Source organism: Mustela putorius, unplaced genomic scaffold, assembly GCF_011764305.1.
Source record: "Mustela putorius furo isolate JIRA1106 unplaced genomic scaffold, ASM1176430v1.1 tig00003972_pilon_pilon_pilon, whole genome shotgun sequence".
Lineage (NCBI taxonomy): Eukaryota > Metazoa > Chordata > Mammalia > Carnivora > Mustelidae > Mustela > Mustela putorius.
In genome coordinates this window covers 16072644-16097891 of record NW_025422115.1, presented here as the reverse complement: position 1 = coordinate 16097891, position 25248 = coordinate 16072644, and the positions used below count along the sequence as shown (strand labels likewise).

At 37.1% G+C, this 25248-nt stretch overlaps 1 protein-coding gene across 3 annotated transcripts in view; it reads left to right on the top strand.

Annotated features, from left to right (window-relative positions):
- The window catches only part of SCAPER (S-phase cyclin A associated protein in the ER), a 508924-nt gene that overhangs the window by 55526 nt on the left and 428150 nt on the right, over positions 1-25248 (top strand). For all 3 annotated transcript variants that reach the window (XM_013059415.2, XM_013059414.2, XM_013059413.2), the window contains one exon: positions 22509-22609. In XM_013059415.2, coding sequence (XP_012914869.1) covers positions 22509-22609 — 101 coding nt within the window. The remainder of the gene's footprint in view (positions 1-22508; positions 22610-25248) is intronic.

Here is a 25248-nt window from a genome sequence, read left to right as displayed (position 1 = left end):
TCTTTTCAAAGAACCAGCTCCTGGTTTCACTGATCTGTTCAATTTTTTTTTCTTAGTTTCTCTGTCATTTATTTCTACTCTAGTCTTTATTATTTCCTTCCTTGTACTGGTTTTGGATTTTGTTGGCTCTTTTTCTAGCTTCTTTAGGTGTAAGTTTAGATTTTTTTGAAAAATTTCTTTCTTCTTGAGATAGGCCTGTATTGCTATAAACATGCCCTTTAGAACTGCTTTTGCTGCATCCCAGAGGTTTTGCACTGTTGTGTTTTCATTTTCACTTGTTAACATGTAGTCTTTTATTTCTTCTTTTATTTGCCAACCAGCATGTTATTAAGCCTTCATGTATTTGTGTTCTTTCCAGATTTTTTCTTGTGGTCGACTTCTAGTTTCTTAGTGTTGTGGTCAGAAAAGGTGCATGTCCTGACTTCGATATTCTTGAATTTGTTGAAGCTAGTTTTGTGAGCTCTAATCTATTCTAGAGAATGTTCCATGTGCACTTGAAAACAATGTATATTCTGCTATTTTAGGATATACTGTTCTGAATAGATCTGTTAAATCCATCTGATCCACTTTGTCATTCAAAGCTATGTTTCATTGTTGATTTTCTGTTTAGGTGGTCTGTCCATTGATGTAAGTTGGTTTTAAATTTTCTATTATTATTGTATTGTTATCTATTAGTTCCTTTATGTTTGTTAGTAACTGTTTTATGTATTTGAGTGCTCCTATGTTGGATGCATAAGTATTTACAGTTATTATATCTTCTTTTGGATTGTGCCCTTTATTATATCGTCTCTTCTTACAGTCTGTTTTAAAGTCTGTTTTTTCCAAAATAAGTATTGCAACCTTGGATTTCTTTTGACAACCATTTGTATCATAGATGTTTCTCTGTCCCTTCACTTTTAATCTGTAGGTGTCTTTAGGTCTAAAATAAATCTCCTATAGGCAACATATAAGTGGGTCTTGTTTTTCTATGCATTCTGCCACCCTGTGTCTTTTGATTGGAGCATTTAGTCCACTTTCATTCAAACTAAGTATTGATAGATATATATTTCTACTCTATGACTTGTTTTTATGGATGTTTCTGCAGAGTTTCTCTGATCCAGTCTTGTCTTTCTCTCTTTTATGTTTTGTTGATTTTCTTTAGTGATATATTAGGATTTCTTCTCTTTTTTTTTTTTTTTAAAGATTTTATTTATTTATTTGACAGAGAGAGATCACAAGTAGGCAGAGAGAGAGAGGAGGAAGCAGGCTCCCTGCTGAGCAGAGAGCCCGATGTGGGACTCGATCCCAGGACCTGGAGATCATGACCTGAGCCGAAGGCAGCGGCCCAACCCACTGAGCCACCCAGGCGCCCCCAGGATTTCTTCTCTTTGTTCTTTGCATATTTATTAGTGTTTTTTGACATATGATTACCATTAGGTTTGTATTATGGTTTATAGTTTGTATTGAGTTGATGGTCATTTAAGTTTGAACCCATTCTTTTCTCCTTTCCTCCTGTTTTAGATATGTTATTGATTTTATATCTTTTTCTTTTCCAAGGTCCTTGGCTGATTTTTTTTACAGAAATAGTCATTTTCACTGCTTTTTTAAAAAAAATTACAGTATTTATTTATTTATTAAAAGAGATTTTATTCATTCATTTGACATAGAGAGCGATAGAAACTGTGAGTGCACAAGCAGGGTGACCAGAAACCAGAGGGGGAGGGAAAAGCAGACTGCCTACCAAGCAGAGGGCCTGATGCAGGGCTGGATCCCAGGAACCTGTGATCATGACTTATGTGGAAGGCAGATGCTTAACTGATTGAGCCACCCAGGCACCCCTTCACTGCTTTTTTGTTTCCTGAACTTATCTTCTTATTTTTCATTTCTCCTTTCCATTCAGAGTATCCCCTTTGATATTTTTTGCAGGAATGGTTTTAGTGGTCATGAACTCCTTTAGTTTTTGTTTCTCTGGGAAGCTCCATCACTCCTTCTATTCTGAATGATAACCTTGCTCTGGATATTCTTGGCTGTGGACTTTTCCCTTTCAGTACTTTGAGTATATCATGCCACTTTCTTCTGTTGTGCAAAGTTTCTATTGAAAAATCTCCTGCTAGCCTTAAGGATTTTCCCTTGTATATTAATAACTTCTTTTGTCATGCTGCTTTTAAGATTTTTTTCTTTATCACTGTTTTTATAAGTTTAATTATAATATGTCTGGTGTAGATCTGCTTTTGTTGATTTTGATGGGAGTTCCTTGTGCTTCCAGGATTTGGATATCCCATTTCCTTCTCTAGATTAGGGAGATTTTCAGCTGTTATTTCTTCAAATACATTTTCTTTTTAAAGATTTTATTTATTAATTTGACAGAGAGAAATCACAAGTAGACAGAGAGGCAGCCAGAGAGAGAGAGAGGGAAGCAGGCTCTCTGCCGAGCAGAGAGCCCGATGCGGGACTCGATCCCAGGACTCTGAGATCATGACCTGAGCCGAAGGCAGCGGCTTAACCCACTGAGCCACCCAGGCGCCCCTCAAATACATTTTCTGTCCCCTTTTCTCTCTCTCCTTCTGGAACTCCTATAATAATAATGTAATTATCTTTCATGGAGTCACTGAATTCCCAAAGTCTATTCGTTTTATGTAATTCTTTTTTCTTTCTTTTGTTCAGCCTGATTATTTTCCATCACTCTGTCTTCTAGGTAACTAATTTGTTCCTTTGCTTCTTTCACCCTTCTGTTCATTCCATAAAGCTTGTTTCTCATTTCACTTATTGAGCCTTTGTATCTGCTATGTTATTCCTTATCTCTCTGTTTTCCATTCTTTTCTCAAGTCCAGTGAATATCCTTATGATCACTGCTTTAAATTTTCTATTAGACACATTATTACATCTGTTTTGCTTGGATATCTGACTGTGGCCTTGTCCTCTTGTTAAACCTGCATGCCATGCCCAGCTACTATGTAGGTACAAAGCTGTCACATCATGACCATCCAGCAGCAGCACCCACACACACCCCCAGCCACTATCCCTTGCCAAGCCCATACATCAGGTTCACAGCTGCCATCTTGCACCCTCCCAGTCAGCCCAGCCATTTTCGTGCATGCCACACACTCCTGCCCCCTCTGGCCACAGTCTCCAGCTGCCACAGTGTTTCTGGGGATCCAACGTAGGACTAGTGGTATAACACAAGTTTTGCTAACACTGCAATCCTCCCAAATTCCTCTGGGGGCATGCTTCCCCAGCTGGCCTGTCTGGGCCCCACTAATAACACGGAGAGCAGGCATAGTCCACAACAGGTAGAAAGTCAGTGTAGACAACTACACTGAAAGGAAAAGTGGCTCAGACACAGGAGCAGGATGTAAGCAACACATACAGGATACTCTCCTGAAGTGCCAGATTCTGGTGAAAAAGGCAGGTGTTTTTTTTTTTTTTCCTTTATTTTTATTTTGTAACAGTATTCGTTGTTTTTGCATCACACCTAGTGCTCCATGCAATAGGTGCCCTCCTTAATACCCACCACCTGGCTTCCTCAACCTCCCACAAACAAGGCAGGTTTAACAAAATTTGCCCTGAGCCCTGGGCTGAGGCTACAAGTGTCTGTGCAGCCTCACCTCCTATAGGTAGCTCTGTCTTTATGCTAGAAGGTGGGGGAAAAAAATGGCACCTGCCACATACCTTGTTTTCAAAGAAGTACCCTAACACAGTCTGAAACCAGTATTAACAGATCAATCTCCCGTTGGCCCTGGTGTTATATAAACTGCCATTTTTATGTTGTAGTCATACAGGTTGCTGTTTAAAGGTGGCAACCCAGCTTTCTCACCCTCTGAATCAACTGACTTTTAAGCCCCACACTTGAAATTGGACTGATTTTACAAACTCATGGAATTCAGCCCCTTTGGTTTTTTGTTTTGTTTTTTAAATTCATTCATTTGAGAGGGAAAGCAAGAAAGCACAAGAAAGGGGAGGGGCAAAGGGAGAGGGAGAAGCAGACTCCCTGCTGAGCAAGAAGCTGGGCTCAATCCCAGGACCCCGAGCCCCTTTGGTTTTTCAAGCTATAGGTTATGGAAATAAGTCTTACCCATGTGAGCTCTATGGTGCAAGTGTCCATTTCCTTGCTCTGTGTGTGCAGCTCCCTCCCTCTCTTGGGCAGTTTCCATTTGCCTTTCTGATCTTCCTAACCTTCCAGATGCAGCTTCTTTTTCTGTATTTAGCAGTGGAGTTTGTTCTTCCAGTCTTTTTTTTTTTTTAATATTTTATTTGTTTATTTGACAGCTAGAGAGAGAGCACAAGTAAGCAGAGTGGCAGGGAGATGGGGAGAGAGAGAAGCAGGCTCTCTGCTGAGAGCCTGATGCGGGGCTCGATCCCAGGACCCTGGAATCATGACCCGAGCCGAAGGCAGCCACTTAACCAACTGAGCCACCCGGGCGCCCCTGTTCTTCCAGTCTTTGGATAGTTCTCACTTGGATGTAGATGATACCTAGTAGTAAATGTGGGATGGGATGAGCTCAGAGTCCTCCTATTCTGCCATCTTCCCAAGCTCCCTCTCCATTCTTTTACTTTTAAAGTATTTCTTACTGATTTATTTCTGCTAATGAAACTACTGTTCTCCCAGTCATCCATATTTCCTCCTCTTGGTCAGCTACAAAGTTCCTGTCCATTCATCTTTTGCATTTTTTTCTTTTCTAATCACAGACTTCTTCTTTCCTAGTGTCAGTATGTTACATTTTAAAACCCTTATGACTCTGTGGTGAGCTCTTGTCTTGTCTTTTTAGGTATGTCCTCCTCTAGTTCCCCCCTCCTTTATAGTTCTTACCAAGGACATTAATCTTTGTAGAGAACAGTTCTGATTTTATTATTCCCTTGCTATAAAATTTTTATTGGTTCTATCTCCATAGCCTTCTGAGTCCAGAATAGACTCATTGTGTTGGCTTTAAAAATCTACTATATGGTCTTCGTTGACTTTTTTCCAGGCTTGTTATAATCAGTGCTAACCTGCCTGTATACTGTATCATAAAGGGTTCATAGTTTGGGAGAGCTGAATCCTCAGGGTCCAAACCCAAATTTTAGCATTGCCTTAGAATGTGGGAGGCTTTGGGATTTCAACTGGGAACAGTTTACTGAAAATGGATTTAGTGTCTCTCATTTGAAAACTTGGATAATACAATATGGTGAAATAAGCTGTTCTCTGTGACTTCGTTGAATTTGATCTCAAGAGCAGCCACCTGTTGCTTTTAAAGAGAGGAAACTGGGTAAGGATCTTTGAAAGTGGATGTTTGTTCAAGTTGGTTTGGCACAAAAGTAGTGTCTGGAGGTGAAATTCATCTCCACTTTATGTAATTTTGTTTGAATTCATTAGGTGCATAATTGTATTTTGGGGGGCTTTCTGGGCATGCCTTCTATCCATTTCATTTTTAGACATGAATTTTGGGGCATCTGGATGGCTCAGTTGTTAAGTGTCTGCCTTGGGCAGGTGACTGGGAGAACAGTAGTTCCTGGCAATCTCCATTCTTTATTTTAAACAAGAAAGGGTTTATTAACAGAATTTACTCTAGAGTCTCTGAGTACAGTCCTATCTCAAGAGCAGACCATGATGTTATGCCCCAAGGATGTACTAGAGGGTGTGGTTAAACAAAAGAAAGTGTGGGTGGGGGCATGCTTAAGAAGGCTTCAGGTCACAGAGGGGTCATCATGGCAGATTTGTCCAAGATCTTCGTCTGGTCTGCACACTCTATCCCTCAAATCTGATTCTTATAATTTCAGGAGCCCACCTCTTCTGCACTATTCCCTGAGCTCAGGTCATAATCTTGGGGTTGTGGGATTGAGCACTGCATCGGACTCTGCACTTAGTGTGAGCCTGCTTAATATTCACTCTCCCTCTGACTCCCCTACCCTCCACTTTTACTCTCTAAAATAAATAAATAAATTTAAAAAAATGCTTTTGCTTTTGTCTTCTCTATTGTTTTAACCAGGCCTCATTCCATGGTGCCAGTAATTTGGTCAGTTTTTGATTGTGGCAACATGTTAGACTTCTAGATCCTAAGTCTCTTTCTAACCATGCTTATGGCAAAGCAAAATGGGATACGTACATATAATGGAGTATTATTCAGCCCTAAAAGAGGACCACATTATTCTTGTAAAGCTAAAATTTTATTCCAGTTAAACAATAACTCGCCATTTCTTCCTCCCCTCAGCTCCTAGCAGTCTCCATTCTACTATTGTCTCTGTTATTTTAACTATTCTAGGTACCTTATGGCTTCAAGCCTGTGTGTAGACTGCCTCATCTTGAATCCTGTTCACTTGCTATAATCCTGTCCATGAATCCTGTCAAGGTTTTGCTCAATCCCTATTTCCTAGTATTCCGACCATGTCTTCCAATAGCAGGTTTCAGCTGTTCTGTCTATTTGCTCTGGCAAATATAAACAATTATGCACCTAATGAATTCAAACAAAATTACATAAAGTGGAGATGAATTTCACCTCCAGACACTACTTTTGTGCTTGAGATCAAATTCAATGAAGTCACAGAGAACAGCTTATTTCACCATATTGTATTATCCAAGTTTTCAAATGAGGGACACTAAATCCATTTTCAGTAAACTGTTCCCAGTTGAAATCCCAAAGCCTCCCACTGATAAGGCAGTGCTTATCAGACTCGGGCTTCTTGTTGGAATGACTCTTACCACAATTATGTTAGGCAGATACCTCCTTATCTTTTCATGATTCCTAAAAATTTGAATATATTGCACTTATAAAGTAGGATAACAGAATAAAACAAGGCAAGAACACTGAAAAGGTAAACATTGAATTCGTTGAATTCGTAATGTTTACTGAATAATAAGCAAGTTTTGTTTCTTTGGTGAAAACTATTTAAAAGGAATTTACTGGTACCCTTGGACAAATCAGAGTTTGAGCTGATGTTCTTGAGAAACAGAGCAATCTTTAGGAAATTGATTTTCTAAAAGGGCTACAACCCAGGAAAATCCTGTCCTGTGTTTTTAGGCAGGAAGCTTCTTATTTCCTTTTCAGGAGAGGATGAGACAATCATTTGAGTGGGATCTAGGTACACTATCATGCAGTTGCCCTATACCATACCTCTTTTCCTCACTATTTTAAAATATTTAATAGAGGCAAAGTCCTATAAGTGAAGTGCTGCCACTGAGCTCAGAATGACAACATGCATGGTTATAACAGTATCGGAACTAACAATAATTAGCTCTCATATGGCTTATCTCTGCAGTCCTCTTAGTTGTTTTTGTTTTTTTTTTAAGATTTTATTTATTTGAGAGAGGGAGCGCAAGACTGCGCATACACACTTGAGTGCAAATAAGAGGAGATGGAAAGTGGGAGGCAGAGAGAGGATCTCACAGACTCCCTGCTGAGTCAAGGGCCCAGCATTGGACTCAGTATCACCACCCTGGGATCATGATGTGAGCCTAAACCAAGAGTTGGCTGCTTAATGGACCGAGCCACCCATGTGCCCCCTCTTAATTTTTTTATGCACTAATGTCTCAGGTGAACATTATCTTCAGCTATTTCAGTTTAGTTGGAATGATATACTTAATGATTATGGGATTGAGGTCTTTATACCAGTTTGCTATTCATTTCATTAGGTGCTAGTGAAAATATGAACTACGTAGCACAATTTATTTATACAAATTATCCTCCCAACAAAAGAATGAATAAATGAAATAGAACAATTTGAGGAGTTTACAGATGTAATTGTTCCTAGTAGGACAAGTTAGACAGATTTCATGGTGATGTATTTGTGTAAAGATTCAGGTATCTTCTATGGTTTTCTTTGTTAATGAGTGTTCACATTGAAATTTGGTCATGATCTGTTTCTTATGTAGAAGTGTTTGGTGGTTTGTGTTTTTAATAAAATTGGAAGCATCTTTAATGAAGACCATGTCATGTGCTTTTTTGTTTCCACCACACTTCAGAGTATATGCAGTAAAAATGTAATAAATTGGTCTTAAATCTAGTCTGTGGTACTCTAGTAGAAATTTACAGGGCCTCCAAAATATGATAGTATTTCTATAATCTTTCCTTGGCAATTAGTTTATTTTTAACATATCATCTTTCTCATTAAACCTAAACTGCGGTGATCTTTCTCAGAGTATTTTTGTTTTAAAATTAAGTTAGTTGCCTCAGAAATAATCTTCTGATAAAGGGTAAAACTTTTTTTTTAAATGTATACTTAATTTAATGGATACACTAATACTGACCTTGTAATTCAACAGTATTCACAATAGAGCATGATATTTCTTAAGAGAGTTGAGTTTTAGAAGTATTAAAGAATGAATTTATTAGGATTCTGGGAGATAGAGCAGTTTCCATAAAAGATACAGTTTTTGTTTCCTATTTATAATTAGAGAGTGTTTTCTTCTTGTAAAATGTCACATTTAAAAAATCAAGAAATAGAAACAGACATAACTTTTAATTTAGTTTATCAGAAAAAAGAATTAAAAATGTACATATGATTTGTATTAGAAACAAAAATAACAGAACGTGAAATAGTATCATAAATCATGATACATGAATATGATTTGAGAAATTATATAATCCAGCCCTCTATTTTACCAATAGGAAACTGTAAAAATAAGTGACATATCTGACATTATGTAATGAATTAATAGTAGAGCTATAAGCTAGAACTCAAATGGAGTTATCTTTCAGGCAACAACTGTTCACTGGTTATTTATTATAGCATGTACTGTTTTGGGTGCTATTCATGGACCTGAAAAGCTGTTTCAGGTCAAACACACCAGGTTGATTTAAAAGTCAAAGTTTTATTACAGGTCACTGATAAAATAAAATTATATTAAATTTTTAAAAAGTCAAAGTTTAAAAAAATTTTATTCAAAGACTTTCTTTTAGAAAGAAGTATCTGTGCTACTCCTGTTGTGGGTATTATATTGGGTTATTTATACTTTTCATTGAGGGATTCTGTTTTTTAAATTTTTTTCAATTATTTTCTGCTGTTATTTTGAAATGATAGAAATTTACCAGATAATAAGTGCAACCCAGAACATAGATCTTCTTGGAGCCCAGATCAAAAGATGTACAGCAAAGGTTATCATTCTTTTATATTATTCCTCTGGGTTATGAAAAGAATTTGAGATTTGTTTGCTGAGGAAAGTCTGTTTATGTCTTTTTTTTTTTTAATGGGGAGGGCATTTTAAGTATTTAAATTAATTTATTTGACAGAGAGAGAGAGAAAGAGCGAGCACAAGCAGGGGTATTTATGACAGGCAGAGGGAGAAGCAGGCTCCCCATTGATCTGGGAGCCTGATGTACTGATGTGGGGCTCAACCCCAGGTCCCCATGATTATGACCTGAGCCAAAGGCAGACACTTACTGACTGAGCCACCCAGGCCCCCCTGTTTATGTCTTTGAAATAAATTTTGTTCTTCCAAATATGGTCACTCAATAGAGGTTAAAATTTTAGAAAACCCTCATGGTATTTTTCTCTTAGGATGTGAGATGCACTATAACAAATAAATGGCATAGGGAAAAAAGTGTTTTTATCCCTTTCAGGTTCAGGAATAGCACTTAGGATTTTTGCCCATTAGTTATTATACTTGGTAGTATTTATAGCAGGAGAGGTGACTGGGCTGTAGGATTGTGGAACAGTTTTTGCATGTGGTATTTGTATTGTCGTTTGCAGGGAAAGTAGTAGATCTCATGGGATAGTAGTTATTTCTGTGTTTCTGCTAAGCTAGTTGTATGACTTTAGAAAATTCACCAAACCTTATTCAACCTTTGTATTTGTAAATGAAGAGTTTGGTCTACAATGAAGGCTGAAGACCTTCAGTCTGAGTATAAGCTTTTAGTTTGGTATAGGGAAAATATTCTGGTAAAAGAAATGCCTTAAGCAGATGTTTAGGTAACTATGCAGGCTTCAGTGGGGAATTTGATTAAATATGTTACTTTGAGCTTTGTAACAAAATATTTTTTAGCATCTTTATTTATTCTTAGCTGCAGTAGGTCTTTTGAGTTTTCTCAGTGGGAAATACCTTAAAAGAAAAGTGTCTTCTCAAGCCAACTTGCAAATAAGTTGAGATAAAAATTAGCTACTGCAGTAAGATATTTGTATCATTACCCAGACAACTGCAAATTTTATTTATCCACAAAAATCCTGGTAAAGATTGAATTATAGGAGAATGGTTCTATTAGCATATTTTCATATATAGGTTTTCATTTATTGAATATGTTTTGTATTTCTTTTTAACCAAGCTGTTTATACTGAAAATTAAGGGGAGGTATTTGAAAGAGATGAATGATTGAAAGTTGAAGATGACCATGAATGATACTATTAGTTCTGAAAGTGGTTTACTTGGCATTTTCCTTTCAGCTGATTTCCTTTTTGATTTATTCTATTAGTAGCTTTAAAAAAATTAAGTAAGTTTTTCTTAAAAAATAATGCCTTTTAAAACTTTTCACTTTTGGTAAAGCTCTTTCATAGAAGGTCCCTTTATCACTGACTTCTCATGTGATGTATGTTTCCATCCCTGTGTCCCTACAGGGGTACACCACTGTGCTTATTCCTGTAGCTCAATCAGAGGGCTGTGTTGATGCCCTGAGCCCAAGGGCCTGTGCACTAGTATTGTGTGTCAGGAGGACAAAGGGATGGCGCCAACCATCCTGCTCTGTGCGCCAGTAACTAGAATTAATTACAAACCAATCGAATCCGTTGCAGCCAATTGGTAAACTAATTGGTAATTTTAGCTGTATATCTATATGTAGTTATCTGAATGCCTATAACATTACTTTCAGAGCCACTTTTGTTCTGTTTCATCCTGCTTGACAAAATGGCCTTCATAGCTGTAGGGAGAAAGATGTGCATCAGTGACTAAGAGTCTGCTCCAGCTGCTTGTCTTGTTTGTATTCCCTTGTTCATAAAACATGACTCGGATTACAGTTGCATGGTACCACTCTGATCATTTCTGATAACATTGTGCTCAACATTCCTTAAAATAGGTTGTTTAAGCCACCAAATGTACTTTCTCTGTGCCAACTAGTATCAGAAGTATAGCTGCTTCTATTCTTAATCGTTAGAAGGTTTTTCTTCCTTCTCTTTTTCTTTGTCCTTTCCCTTTTTTTTTAGCAAAAAGGGAAAGCAATAAAATCCTGAAATAAATTATTCTGAATAATATCTTCCTGTGCCTAATGTAGGTGATTTAAATTGAATTTAATTGAATTTGTATTATATTTGTAGAATCGAGAAGAGGAAGTCAAGTAAATTTTTTTAATTTTTCCTTTTCTGGATTGTAGAAGACTTTTTATTACTAGTGATTTGGCATGAAGGATTACCTTTGAAAGGAAATAAACAATACTTCTTTGTTCAGAAGAGTATTTTAAGTTAGTATGTAACTTTTATGACTAAAGTGAAGTTGGTACTATATTTCATTTGTGACTAATTTGGCATACATTTATTATTAGTTTTGGGTCTGATTTCTGAAGTATATCTATAATTTAAAAAACATTTTTAAGTGAGAAGTGTTTTTGAGATTTTGAGTTCCACTGAAACTAGAAGGTGTCTAAGACTTACTTATGGAAAAATGATGTATTTATTAACCAAATAATCATTTTTTTAGTTGGTTGGTATTTTTTGATGATTATCTTGGGAGTATGGAAAGTTGTCTTTTATACTAAAATGAGACTGCATGTCTTTATAGTAAGGTGTGAATGGTATGATAAAATAAATACACTTTAAAGTTCTTTGTCTTATACATTTAAATGACAGCTTTAACCAGTTAACCACTGTCTGCACACATATTTACATTTGAGATAAGTTCTTTCTGAGCAATGAAATAGATCTCAGTGGTCTATGCTTTTACAATCTTTTCTTATATAAATTTTCATTGCCATTGATATGCAAGACTAGTGCCCAGAAAAAAACATATTTGCCAGATGTGTAGAAAGTAGTGTCACAGTAATGTAACTTGGATTATCTAAAGAAGAAAATTAGATTTCCCTGCTGTAACAGTCACTGACATTTGCTCTTGCTGCTTATGTTCAGTATTGTACTTGAGGTTCTAACCAGGGAAATTAGACAAGATAAAGAAATAGAAAGCATCCAGATGGAAAAAAAGAAGTAAAACTATATTTGCAGGTGACATGGGTCTACATCTAGAAAACCCTAAAGAATCTATGAACATATATAAACTATTGGAACTAATAAACTCAGCAAGGTTGCAACATACAAAATCAGTAGACAAAAAAATCAATTGTGTTTCCATCTGTCAGTAATGGACAATCAAAAAATGAAGTTAAGAAAGTAGTCGAATTAAGTTAAGTTTCATCGGAAAGAAAAAAAACATTAAGGAGTAAATTTAACAAAAGAAGTTCAAGACTTGTACACTAAAAACTAAAAAACATCATTAGAAGAAATTAAGGAAGACCTAAATAAAGAGGAAGACATCTGAACTTACGGATTGGAAGAGTTAAGATGGCAATACTCTAAAAGCCACATACAAAAAGCCCACAGCAAATGTTCTTAATGGGGAAAAACTGAGCATTTCTTCTAAGGTCAGGAACATGACAGGAATGTTCACTATCACCACTGCTGTTTAACATAGTACTAGAAGTCTTAGCCTCAGCAATCAGACAACAACAACAACAAAAAAGACATCCACATTGGCAAAGAAGAAGTCAAAGTCTCTCACTTGCTGTAGATGACATGATACTCCATGGAAAACTCAAAAGACTTAACCCCCAAATTTCTAGAACTCATACAGGAATTCAGCTAAGTGGCAGGATATAAAATCAATGCAGAGAAATTTCTATATACTAACAATGAGACAGAAGAAAAAGAAATCAAAGAGTAGATCCTGTTTATAATTGCACCCAAAACCATAACATATCTAGGAATGAACCTAACCAGAGTGCTGAAGGATCTGTACTCAGGAAATTACAGAACACTCATGAAAGAAATTGAGGAAGGCACAAAGAAGTAGAAACATTTTCCATGCTCATGGATTGGAAGAACAAATATTGTTAAACTGGAGCAATTTACACTTTAAGCAGTTACACTTAAATTCAAAGTGTAACTATCAAAATACTATCTATCTATACTAACTATCAAAATACTATCAACTCTTTTCACAGAGCTGGAAAGAATAATCCTAAAATTTGTATGGACCAGAAAAGACCCCAGATAGCCAAAGGAATGTTGAAAAAGAAAACCAAAACTGGTGGCATCACAATTCCAGACTTAAGTTGTATTACAAAGCTGTAAACATCAAGACGGTGTGGTACTGGTGTAAAAACAGATGCATAGATCAATGGAACAGAACAGAGAACCCAGAAATGGACCCTCAACTCTTATGATCAACTAATTTTTGACAAAGTCAGAAAGCCAATGGACAAAAGACAGTCTTTTAACAAACAGAAAGAATGTCCAGTGGATAGGGGCGCCTGGGTGGCTCAGTGGTTAAGCCGCTGCCTTCGGCTCGGGTCATGATCCTAGGGTCCTGGGATGGAGCCCCGCATCGGGCTCTCTGCTCGGCAGGGAGCCTGCTTCCTCCTCTATCTCTCTCTGCCTGCCTCTCTGCCTACTTACGATCTCTGTCTATCAAATAAATAAATAAAATCTTAAAAAAAAAAAAAGAATATCCAGTGGATAAAAGACAGTCCCTTTGATACATGCAGAAGAATGAAACTGGACCATTTCATTACACCATACATGAAAATAGACTCAAAATGGATGAAAGACCTCAATGTGAGACAGGAATCCATCAAAATCCTACAGGAGAATGCAGGCAGCAACCTCTTTGACCTTGGCCACAGCAACTTCTTGTTAGATTAAGTGTCTAAAGGCAAGGGAAAAAAAGGCAAAAATGAACTTTTGGGACTTCATCTAAATAGGAAACTTTTGCACAGCAAAGGAAACAGTCGACAAAACCAAAACACAACCAACGGAATGGGATGAAAATATTTGCAAATAATCTATCAGATAAAGGGCTAGTATCCAAAATTTATAAAGAACTTACCAAACACCCAAAAAACAAATAATCCAATCAAGAAATGGGCAGAAGACATGAATAGGCATTTCTCTAAGGAAGACATACAAGTGGTCAATAGATGCATGATAAAGTTCTCACTGTCACTCGGCATCAGGAAAATACAAATCAAAACCACAATGAGGTATCACCTCACACCAGTCAGAATGGCTAAAATTAACAAGTCAGGAATATCAAATGTTGGTGAGGTTGCAAACCCTTGCAAGCCGGTATTGCTACTCTGGGAAACAGTGTGGAGGTTCAAAAAGTTAAAAATAGTGCTGCCCTATGCCCTATGCATTACTGGGTCCTTATCCTAAAGATGCAAATGTAGTAATCCGAAGGGGCACTTGGATACCAATGTTTATAGCAGCAATGTCCACAATAGCCAAACTATGGAAAGAACTCAGATGTCAGTGAGCAGATGAATGGATAAAGAAAATGTATATATATATATATATATACATACACACACACACACACACAATGGAATACTACTCAACCATCAACAAAATGAAGTCATGACATTTGCAACAACATGGATGCAACTAGAAGGTATTATGCTACATGAAATAAGTCAATCAGAGAAAGACAATTATCCTGTGATCTCAGTCATATGTGGAATTTAAGAGACAAAACAGAGGATCATATGGGAAGAGAGCTAAAAATAAAATAAGATGAAACCAGAGAGGGAGAGAAACCATAAGAGACTCTTAATCAGAGGAAACAAACTGAGGGTTGCTAGAGGGGAGGGTCCCAGGGGGATGGGGTTACTGGGTGATAGACATTAAGGAGGGTATGTGATGTAATGAGTACTCATTTTATATAGGGCTGATAAATCACTGACCTCCACCTCTGAAGCCAATAATACATTGTATGTTAATTAATTGTATTTAAATTAAGAAAATAAAATGGCAGTGCTCCTTGAAGTGATATGCAGATTCAGTGTAATCTCTCCCAAAATTCTAGTCTCCTTTTTTGCAGAAGTGGACAAGCTGATCCTAAAATTTGCATGGAAATGGAAGGGACACAAAATAGCCAAAACATTCTGGAAAAAGAACAAAGTTGGAGGGCCCATATTCCCTAAATTCAAAACTCACTACAAAGCAACAGTAAACAAAATAGCATGGTGCTGGAATAAGGATAGACATAGATCAGTGGAAAAGAACTGAGAGCCTGGAAATAAGTCCACACATCTGTGAATGTTGAAATTTTTAAAAAGATTTATTTATTTATTTTAAAGAGAGAACGAGTGCATGAGTGAGGTGAGGGACAGAGAGAGGGGGAGGCTTAACTGATTGAGCCACCCAGGTGACTCTGTAATCATTGATTTTTGACAAGGGTGGCAAGACCATTGAATGGAGAAAGAATAGTCTTGAGAAAATGGTGCTGGGACCAACTAGATATCCACACACAAGGAATGAATTTGAATCCCTTCCTCATTCCAAATATAAAAAAAAACTGACCTAGATTAAAGACCTAAATATAAAAGCTGAAACTATGAAATTCTTTGGAAAAAAACAACAACAACAGGTGTAATCTTTGTGACTTTTGACTTGGCAATAGTTTCTTAGATATGCTACCCAAATGCAAGTAACCAAAGGAAAAAAACAGATATTAATATTAAAAACTTATATGTGTTATAGAACTCTTATCAAGTGATAGGACACGCCACAAAATGAGAGAAAATATTTTCAAGGCATGTATTTTACAAGAGTCTGATACCCAGAATATATAAAGAACTCTTGCAGCTCAAAAATACAGAGGACAAATAACCTAGGTTAAAAATGGTCAGGGAATCTGGGTGGCTCAGTTGGTTCAATGTCTGACTCTTAATTTCAGCTCAGGTCACGATCTCATGGTTGTGAGATCAAGCCCTGCATTGGGCTCTGCTCTGGTTTGGGAGCCTGCTTAAGAGGCTCTCTCTTCCTCTCCCTCTGTCCCTCCCCATCCCACTCTCTAAAAAAAGGGGGGGCGGTGCAAATGATTTGAATAGGTGTTTCTTCAGAGAAGGTATGCTGTGTCCAGAAAGCACATGAAAATATGCTCAACAATTTTAGTCCTCCGGGAAATGCAGATTAAAAGCACAGTAGTACCACTTAACACTCATTAGGATGACTAGACTCAATAAGTTGGAAAATAGCAAGTGCTCTAGGATGTGAATAATTGAGACCCTCATACAGACTTACCTTGGACATCCTGCAGGTTCAGTTCCAAACCACTGTGATAAAGTAAATACCACAGTAAAGTGAGTCAAATGAATTCTTTGGTTTCCCAGTTCATATACGTGTTATGTTTATACCGTGGTCTAAGTGCAGTACCATCATATCTAAGGAAGCAATGTGTTTGCCTTAAATAAAAATATTTTATTGCTAAAAATTGCTAACAGTCATCTGAGGTTTTAATGAGTTGTAATCACTGATTATAGATCGCCATAACAAATATAACAGCAATGAGAAAGTATGAAAATATTTTAAGAATTACCAAAATGTAACACAGAGACATGAAATAAGCACTGTTAAAAAAGAAATGGCATAGGTAGACTTGTTCAGTGCAGGGTTGCCACAAACCTTTAATTTGTAAAAAACATGTTATCTCCTAACTGCCATAAGACAAAGCATAATAAAATGAGATGTGCCTGTGTATTGCTGATCAGAATGTAAAAATGGTGCAGTGTTGATGAAAAAGCTTTGGTAGTTCATGTTAAATTTAGAGTTACATATGATTTAGTAAATCCACCGCTAGGTAATATACCCATGAGAATTAGAAACATGTTCATAGAATGATTTGTACAAAAATGTTCATAGCAGCATTATTCATAATGGGCACAAAGTGGGAACAAGCCAAATTTCCATCAACTGATAAGTGAATAAACAAAATGTGTTTATTTATGCTATTATTTAGTCTAAAAGTTACTGAAGTACAGATACATGCTATCAGGTAGATGAACCTTGAAAACCTTAAGTAAAAAAATCCAGCCACAAGAGGCCATATTCTGTATGATTCTGTTTATCTGAAATGTCCGGAATTGGCCAATCCATAGAGACAGAAAGTAGATAAGTGGTTTCCAAGGGTTGGAGGGAGAGGAATATGGGAAATGACTATTCATCAGTACTGGATCTCTTTTTGCGATGATGACAGTATTCTGGAGTTAGTTATACAACTCTGTGCATATACTAAAAATGACCAGATTGTATAATTTTAAATGGTAGATTTTATGGTGTATGAGTTATATCTTAAAAAAATGTTATATCTTGAGCAAAAAAATGCCAGTATTACACAAACTTTTCTAGAACATAGAAAAAGAGAACTCTTTTCAGCATAACCTTGATAGCCAATGCTTTTTCTTTTTTTAAAGATTTTTAATTTATTTATTTTGACAGAGAGAGATCACAAGTAGAGAGAGAGGCAGGCAGAGGGTGGGGGGAAGCAGGCTACCCGCTGAGCAGGGAGCCCGATGTGGGGCTCAATCCCAGGACTCTGGGATCATGACCTGAGCTGAAGGGAGAGGCTTTAACCCACTGAGCCACCCAGGCGTCCCGATAACCAAAGCTTTTATGAGAAAGAAAAGTACAGACCACTTAGCAGTACAGATGCACAAATACTAAAACAAATATTGATATATTAAATCTGGTGATTCAAATATCTAAAAACAGATGACAGTCAAATTAGGTTCATTCTGGTACTGCAATGTTGGTTTTAATCTTTCAGTATGAAATTAATATTGCCAAATTAGATGATAAAGATGAAAAATCATATGATTGTCCAATAGATCTAGGAAAAGTATTTGACAAAATTCAGCACCTATTCATGATAAAAATAGCAAACTGAGAATAAAAGAGAACATCCTTACTGAAAGAAACTTCCAAAAAACCTATGTAAACATCATACTTACTGGTGAAATGTTGAGAACTTTCCTTCTAAAATTGGAAATCAGGCAGAGTCAGCTTTCTTTATTTCTAGTTAACATTGACTAACGTAATATAATAAAAATAAAAATAATTAATTTTAAAAAGAGGGGCAAAAAAGGAATCTAGCCAACACAGGAAGATAAGAATAATATATAAAATATATAAGGCTTGGAGAGAAAGAAATAAATAAGTTATTATTCACAGTTGACATATTTACATTTACATATTTAGAAAATCTAGAAGAATCTAAAGAGAAATTATCAGATGTATTGAGTTATTTAAAGTTGCTAGATACAAGTTCAAAATATAACAATCAATAGTAACAGAAAATTTAAAAATATTTAAAGCAACTACCACTTATTCCTAGGGCTAAAGCTAATAAAAGATTTGCAAAACTTTTAGACAGAAAACTGATACATTTTGAGAGACATTGAATAAAATGCAAATGTATATATATAGGTATATGTGAATTTGTTCATACAATAGAAAAGACAGTATTATAAAAATGTCAGTTTTCGTCTAGTTGATCTATAGAATCAATAGTATTACAAATAAAATTCTACCTTTTTCCCTGGGAAATTGAGAAACTGTGAATTTTTATGGAAATGCAAAGGGCTGGCATTAACCCAGGCTACCCTGCAGTCAAAGATATAGTTGGAGGATTTACTCTGCTGGGTTTTGAGTTTTATTTTATTATCTTATTTATTCATTTATTTATTTATTTATTTATTTATTTAAGTTTGAGAAGTTCTTGTACATTTTTAGATACTGGCCCTTTATCTGATATGTCATTTGCAAATAGTTCTCCCATTCTTTTGGTTGTCTTTGGTTTTGTCAACTGTTTCCTTTGCTCTGCAAAAACTTTTTATCTTGATGAAGTCTCAATAGTTCATTTTTGCCTTTTTTCCCCTTGTCTTTGGGGACTTGTCTGGCAAGAAGTTGCTGTGCCTGAGGACAAAAAGGTTGCTGCCTGTGTTTTTTAGGATTTTGATGGATTCCTGTCTCGCATTTAGGTCTTTCGTCCATTTTGAGTTTGTTTATTTATTACATGTAGGATTTTTTCCCCCCAAGATTTTATTTATTTATTTGACAGAGAAGAACAAGCAGGGAGAGTGGAAGAGGGAGAAGCAGGCTCCCCATTGAGCAGAGAGCCCGATGTGGGACTCTGTCCCGGGGCCCCCAAGATCATGACCTCAGCCAAAAGCAGTCACTTAACCAGCTGAGTTACCCAGGCACCCCTTTTTTGAGTTTATTTTTGTGTATGGTGTAAGGCAGCAGTCTAATTTCATTCTTTTGCATGTGACTGTCCAGTTTTTCCAGCACCATTTGTTGAAGAGACTGTCTTTTCTCCATTGGACATTCTTTCCTACTTTGTCTAAAATTAGTTGATCATAGAGTGGAGGGTCCATTTCTGGGTTTTCTATTCTGTTCCACTGATCTATGTGTCTTTCTTTGTGCCAGTACTGTACTGTTTTGATGATTCCAGCTTTGTAATATAGCTTGAAGTCTGGAATTGTGTTACATTTTGCTTTACTTTTCTTTTTCAGAATAGCTTTGGCTATTCAGGGTTGTTTTTGTTCCATGCAAATCTTAGGATTGTTTATTCTAGCTCTGTGAAAAATGCTGGTGGTATTTTGATTGGGTTTGCATTGCATGTGTAGGTCTCTCTGGGTAGCTTAGACATTTCAGCAATATTTGTTCTTAGAATCCATGAACATGGAATATATATAATATGTAAATGTAAAACTGAAAATTAAAAAAGACTTAAAAAAAGAATTGATAAAATAAGAAAATAGCTGAAAAGGAAAAAAATATAAAACTGAAAGACTATAGAATAATACGAATGCTATATACTGTTTTCCCCCAGAGCTGGAGTTTTGCAGCTCTCTGTGATCAGTTAACATGGGATTAGCTGGATGTTTCTGCTGGTATTCTGGGGGAAGGGGCCTATTGCGCTGATTCTCAGGTATCATTGCCCTGGCAGAATTGTATCCTCCTTTACCAGTGGTCTGGGCTCAGTGTAAGTGGCCTGTGGTTGTCATATGTGGCTGTTTTGCTGCCTGAAGCCTTTCAGCAGTAATGGGGGGAATGAAAATGGTGGCACACTGATCTCTAACCCCAAAGCTGAAAGTTTGAGCACCCCCCCTACTCCTCAGTGAGTCCTCACAGAAAAGCAGTCAATCATTCTTGTCTCCCTGGTTTCCATCCACACTCTGTTCACCCAGCCTATGACTGAGCGTTTTTATCTCAGGCATGTGACCCCAAACCCATTTGGGAGTCTCCAAACTTTATGGACTCCTCAGGCGTGCACCTGCACCGTTCTTCCCAGGAGAGGTAGGGGATTCTCCCTGTGGGTCTACCTCTTAATGGACCCCTGCTTGGAGAGCACTTGCCCAACATCACAGTAGTTCATGATTTATGGCAACACTGAGCAGAAAGCTGGTACTCGGACTCACTGTTTTTAGCTGGCTTCCCCACTCCAATGCTTGGGATCTCTGCCCCCATTCTTTTGGTGACCCCTGGGGATCTTGAGGCCATGCTGTTCCACCTGGGATTCTGCCCTGCTTCACCACCTGAGCACGTTTTAGGCAGACTTCTAAAAGTTCTGATTTTGAACTCTCCTGCTTGTAACACTTTCTGGTACCTGGCTTGTAGAGGCTCCCTCCCCACCGTGGTTTGTCTTCTGATATATCACCCCTCATTCACTTCTTTGCACCTTCTGCCTTGTGAAAGATGGTTGCTGTTCTATTGTAGAACTGCAGGAATTCTTTTCTCACGTCTCTGGTTGACTTCACAGGTGTTGAGAATCATTTGGTAATTCCCTAGCTAAATTCCAGGGACCAGAGGAAATTAGGGTCCTTTACATATCTGCCATACTAACTCCTCTGGGAGAGAGAATCTTAAGCAGGCTCCACATCCAGTGCCATGCCTGTCCTGGGGCTTGGTCTTACAACCCTGCGATCATGACCTGAGCTGAAATTAAGAGTGGGACGATTAACTGACTGAGCCACCCAGGCACCCCTTGAGTTTTATTTTAGAACTACAGCAGGGTAACTTAGTTTGGTATTGTTACAAGAATAAACAGACCAATATAACAGAGGAGAGACTCCAGAAAAAGACCCATGCTCTGAATGGCAGTGTTGGAGAATATCTTCCTGACCTATGGTAGGAAAATAATTTCTTAAAAATAACACAAATAGGGTGCTTGAGTGGCTCAGTGGGTTAAGCCTCTGCCTTCAGCTCAGGTCATGATCTCAGGGTCCTGGGATCGAGTCCCGTATCAGGTTCTCTGCTCAGCAGGGAGCCTCCTTCCTCGTCTCTCTCTGCCTGCCTCTCTGCCTACTTAAAATCTCTGTGTGTCAAATAAATAAATAAAATCTTTAAAAAAATGACACAAATAGTACCAGTCTTAGAAGAGTCAGAAGTTAGACGACCTCAGTACTAAGAATTTATGTTCATCAAAAGATTCTATTCCATTATGAGAGTGGAAAGGCAAATATATGTGGTTAACATATATAACGAAAAAAGGGCTCATATCCAAAAGATGTAAGGAACTCCCTCCTATCAAAAAGAAAAAGTCAGGAGTATTTAATAGGTGCTTGGGCTAGAGTCTTGAATAGGCACTTCACAAAATGAGAATGGCTAATAGCATGTGAAAAAGGGCTGAAAATCATTTATAATCATCATATTAAAACAAAAGCAAAACCATTACACAGCCATCAACCAGAATGGCTCAGGTTAAAAATAAAGAAAACCCCAAATGGATAATACCAAGTGTAGTCGAAGGTGTGGAGTAAGAGCTCATATACACTGCTGGTGGGGAGTGGCAAAGAGTTTGATGTTATACACTAGAGTAGAACATATGCTCATCTTGTGACTCAGTATTTCCTCTCTTGGGCTTATTCTTAAAAGAAATGCATACATATGTGCAGAGGACATACATATAAATAAGAGCATATAATTTGGAAATCATTCCAATGTTCTTAAACTGTAGATTGAATAAATAAATACACATACAATAAAATACTCTTCAGCAGTGACCTTGGAGAATGACAGTAAATGAATTGCAGGTTCATTCTGCAATATGAATGAACCTAGTAAAAAAAAAATACAAAAGAAGTGAAAAAATAATAAATATGATTTCATTTATATGAATTTCATAATCAGATGAAATCAAACTATTAGAAGTCAAAGCAGTGGTTGCCTTGGAGCAAGGATAGAGTAGTGATTAGGAGGGGACACCAGGTAACTTTTGGAGACCAGCATTGGTCTGGGTGGATGGATGCATGGGTCTTTGCTTTGAAATAATCTGTATATTTTATGCATTTTTCTGTTTATTAAACTTAATAATAAAAAAGGTTTATTAAAAGAATGGTCTTCGGGGGGGTGGTTTGAGAAGGAATATCAGTACCGTCTATCGATCCTTAGATTATCAGCTTAGATTTACTAACTTCGTCCTGTATAGTGAGAATAAAAATAAGACCTAAAAAACTTAATCAGTAGGGTTTGCTACTTTCTTGATGAGGAGTATAATATAAAAATTATTAATTCCCAAGTCCGTCAGTTCTTAAAACTTTTCAGGCTCAGGAAGGAATTTAATTATTATTGTTTGTTTTAATTAGGAGGTGCTAATGATGCTGGATAACTACGTAAGGGATTTTAAAGCATTGATTGACTGGATTCAACTTCAGGAAAAGCTAGAGAAGACAGATGCACAAAGCAGGTAATGAACTCTTATCTTTATAGCAGCTAGCAGTTTCAAAAGCAGTAATTGAAACTGACAATAACCTTGACCTAAGTTTAACTTGAAACCTATAAACAATCTAAAAATTGGGAGCTGTATTTCTCCTTCAGTTCAGTAACAAATATTATTGGGTCCTTACTAGTGCAAGGTACTTTTATCCAGTATAGAGATTTAATTGCTGAATATGATGCATTTACTACTCCCATGTTTGTAGTCTAAGGGTGGGATAAAAATAGAACTTATTACCACAAAAAAACTATTGCAAGTGTTCAGGGCAAGACGGGGTCATCTCTCTTGTAGAGGATAGATCAGGAAAGATTTCATGGAGGATAGGAAGAAGTGTTGGAAAGATGTGGTGGATTTTAACAAGTGGTTGGTCTTTTAGATGAAGAGAGCAAGTTCAGACAGCTGTTGAAGTGCAGAGCATGTGTGAAGTGAAAGTAATATAGGGAAATATATATATTTCTTCCCAATGTAGGGAAACATATACTACCTTAAGAAGAAATACATACGTGAGGAAGGCAGTAAGGAAAATTGATGATTTTTGATTAGGGTAGTCATGAGAGATCAAAGTTACTTTAGAAACATTCACTTTTTTCTTTTCAATATTTAAAAATAATATACATTTAAAAAATGTAATATTACACGACATATAGTGTCATATTAGTTTCAGGAGTAGAATTTAGTAAGATATCAGTTCCATATAATCCCCAATGCTCATCATAGTTGCCTTCCTCAATACCCATCACCCATTTAACTCATCCCCCTGCCCACCTTCTCTCTAGCAACCCTCAGTTTGTTCTTTATAGTTAAAAGTTTGTTTTATGGTTTGCCTCCCCCCCTGCCAAGGTTCATCTGATTTGAGAAACTTTTATTTGGAATCCCCACACAACACCTAAGTCCTATGCACCAGGCTCTGGGACTGTTGCGAAGAAGGAAACAAGCACAGTCCCTGTCCTCATGAAGTATATAGTGCATTTGCAGGAAAAATTAATGTTAAATACTTAACAGTGTACAAAGTGTCATGAAAATACAGTGTACTTTGGGGATATAAGGAAAAGCACCATCAACCAGTTTGCTGAATCCAGGAAGACTTACCCAAGGAGGTCGTATTTAAGTGAGACAGAAATATCATGTAGGAGTCGGCATGACAACGAAAGTAAAAGAGTAACCGCATGTAGAGGGAATGGTATATGTGATAACCTGGAAGTAGAAGAGAGCATAGTAAGTCAAGGAATTTTGAGTGTAGCAGGACTGAAATGGAGAGAATAAGGGGAGTAGTAGCATGAGTTGAGCCTAGAGAAGTAGGCTGGGACCAGATCATGTAGAGTTCTGTGGGCATCATAAAAACTTTAGACTTTATTTTGAACCATAAAATGTTTTTAAGTAAGGAAGTGACCTCAGATTTGTGATTTTAAAAGATCTTTCTGGCTGTAGTGTGGTAAGGTTGAGGTACAGCAGTTTAGTTTATAGATTATGGCTACTCAGACTGGAGTAGTAGCAATGGGGAGAGTTGAGAGATATTCCAAAGATTGATGATCAGCTAGACTTAGTATTATTTCAGTTATGTGCAAAGGCAGATATTCACTTATCCTTATAAATGAGACCTGATCCCTTGTGGACTAGGCCAAGTCACATGGAGCTACTATAATACATTTTCTCCCAGAGAAGACAGGCCTAGGCTGCCTCTTTCGCTTGGATTTAACCGTGGTTCAATTTCTATAAGTGGAATCATCCAGTAAAGAACATGTTTTGTGTCCTGTCTATCAGCACCATGGGGAAACCAGGGGAGTGAAGGAATCCCACGCAATAAATCTAGAAAGTCTTGATCCCCAGGAAACCAAATCCAGGGAAACCATGTTGTGTTGGTCCTTGTAACATTTTTGTTTCTCATAATGAAAAAAAAAATGCTTTTAAATCCCAGTGTAGTAATATACACTGTTATATCAGTTTCAGGTGTACAGAATAGTGGTTCAACAATTATATACATATACTCCATGCTCATCACAATAAGTGTACTCTTAATCCCCTTTGCCTGTTTCACGCATTCACTGCCCCTCCTCCCCTGCCCTGGCTCTAGCCATCTGTTTGTTCTCTATAGTTAAGAATCGGTTTTGGGGTTTGTCTCCCCCAACCTTTGTTTTGTTTCTTTTTTCCCCCTTTTTTATTTTCTTCTTTTTAGGTTCAAATGTAGAATTTAGTAATTCATCAGTTGCATACAACACCCAGTGCTCATTATATCAAGTGCCCTCCTTAATGCCCATCACCCAATTATCCCTTCCCCCTGTCTACTTCCCCTCCAGCAGCCCTCAGTTTGTATCCTAGAGTTTGGCATCTCTTATGGTTTGCCTTCCTCTCAGTTTTCATCTTACTTTATTTTTCCTTCCCTTCCCCTATGTTCATCTGTTTTGTTTCTTAAATTCCACAGATGAATGAAACCATATGATGTTTGTCTTTCTCTGACTGACTTATCTCTCCTCTCATAATAGCAAGTTTTGATACGGTTTTTACTTGCTTTACCTATAGTCCCTGGGTAGATCAGGCCTAGTCCACATTTGTACCAAGCAGTTTCACCCTTAATCTCTGAGAAGTGATTAAATTTAGGGGTGATACATTGC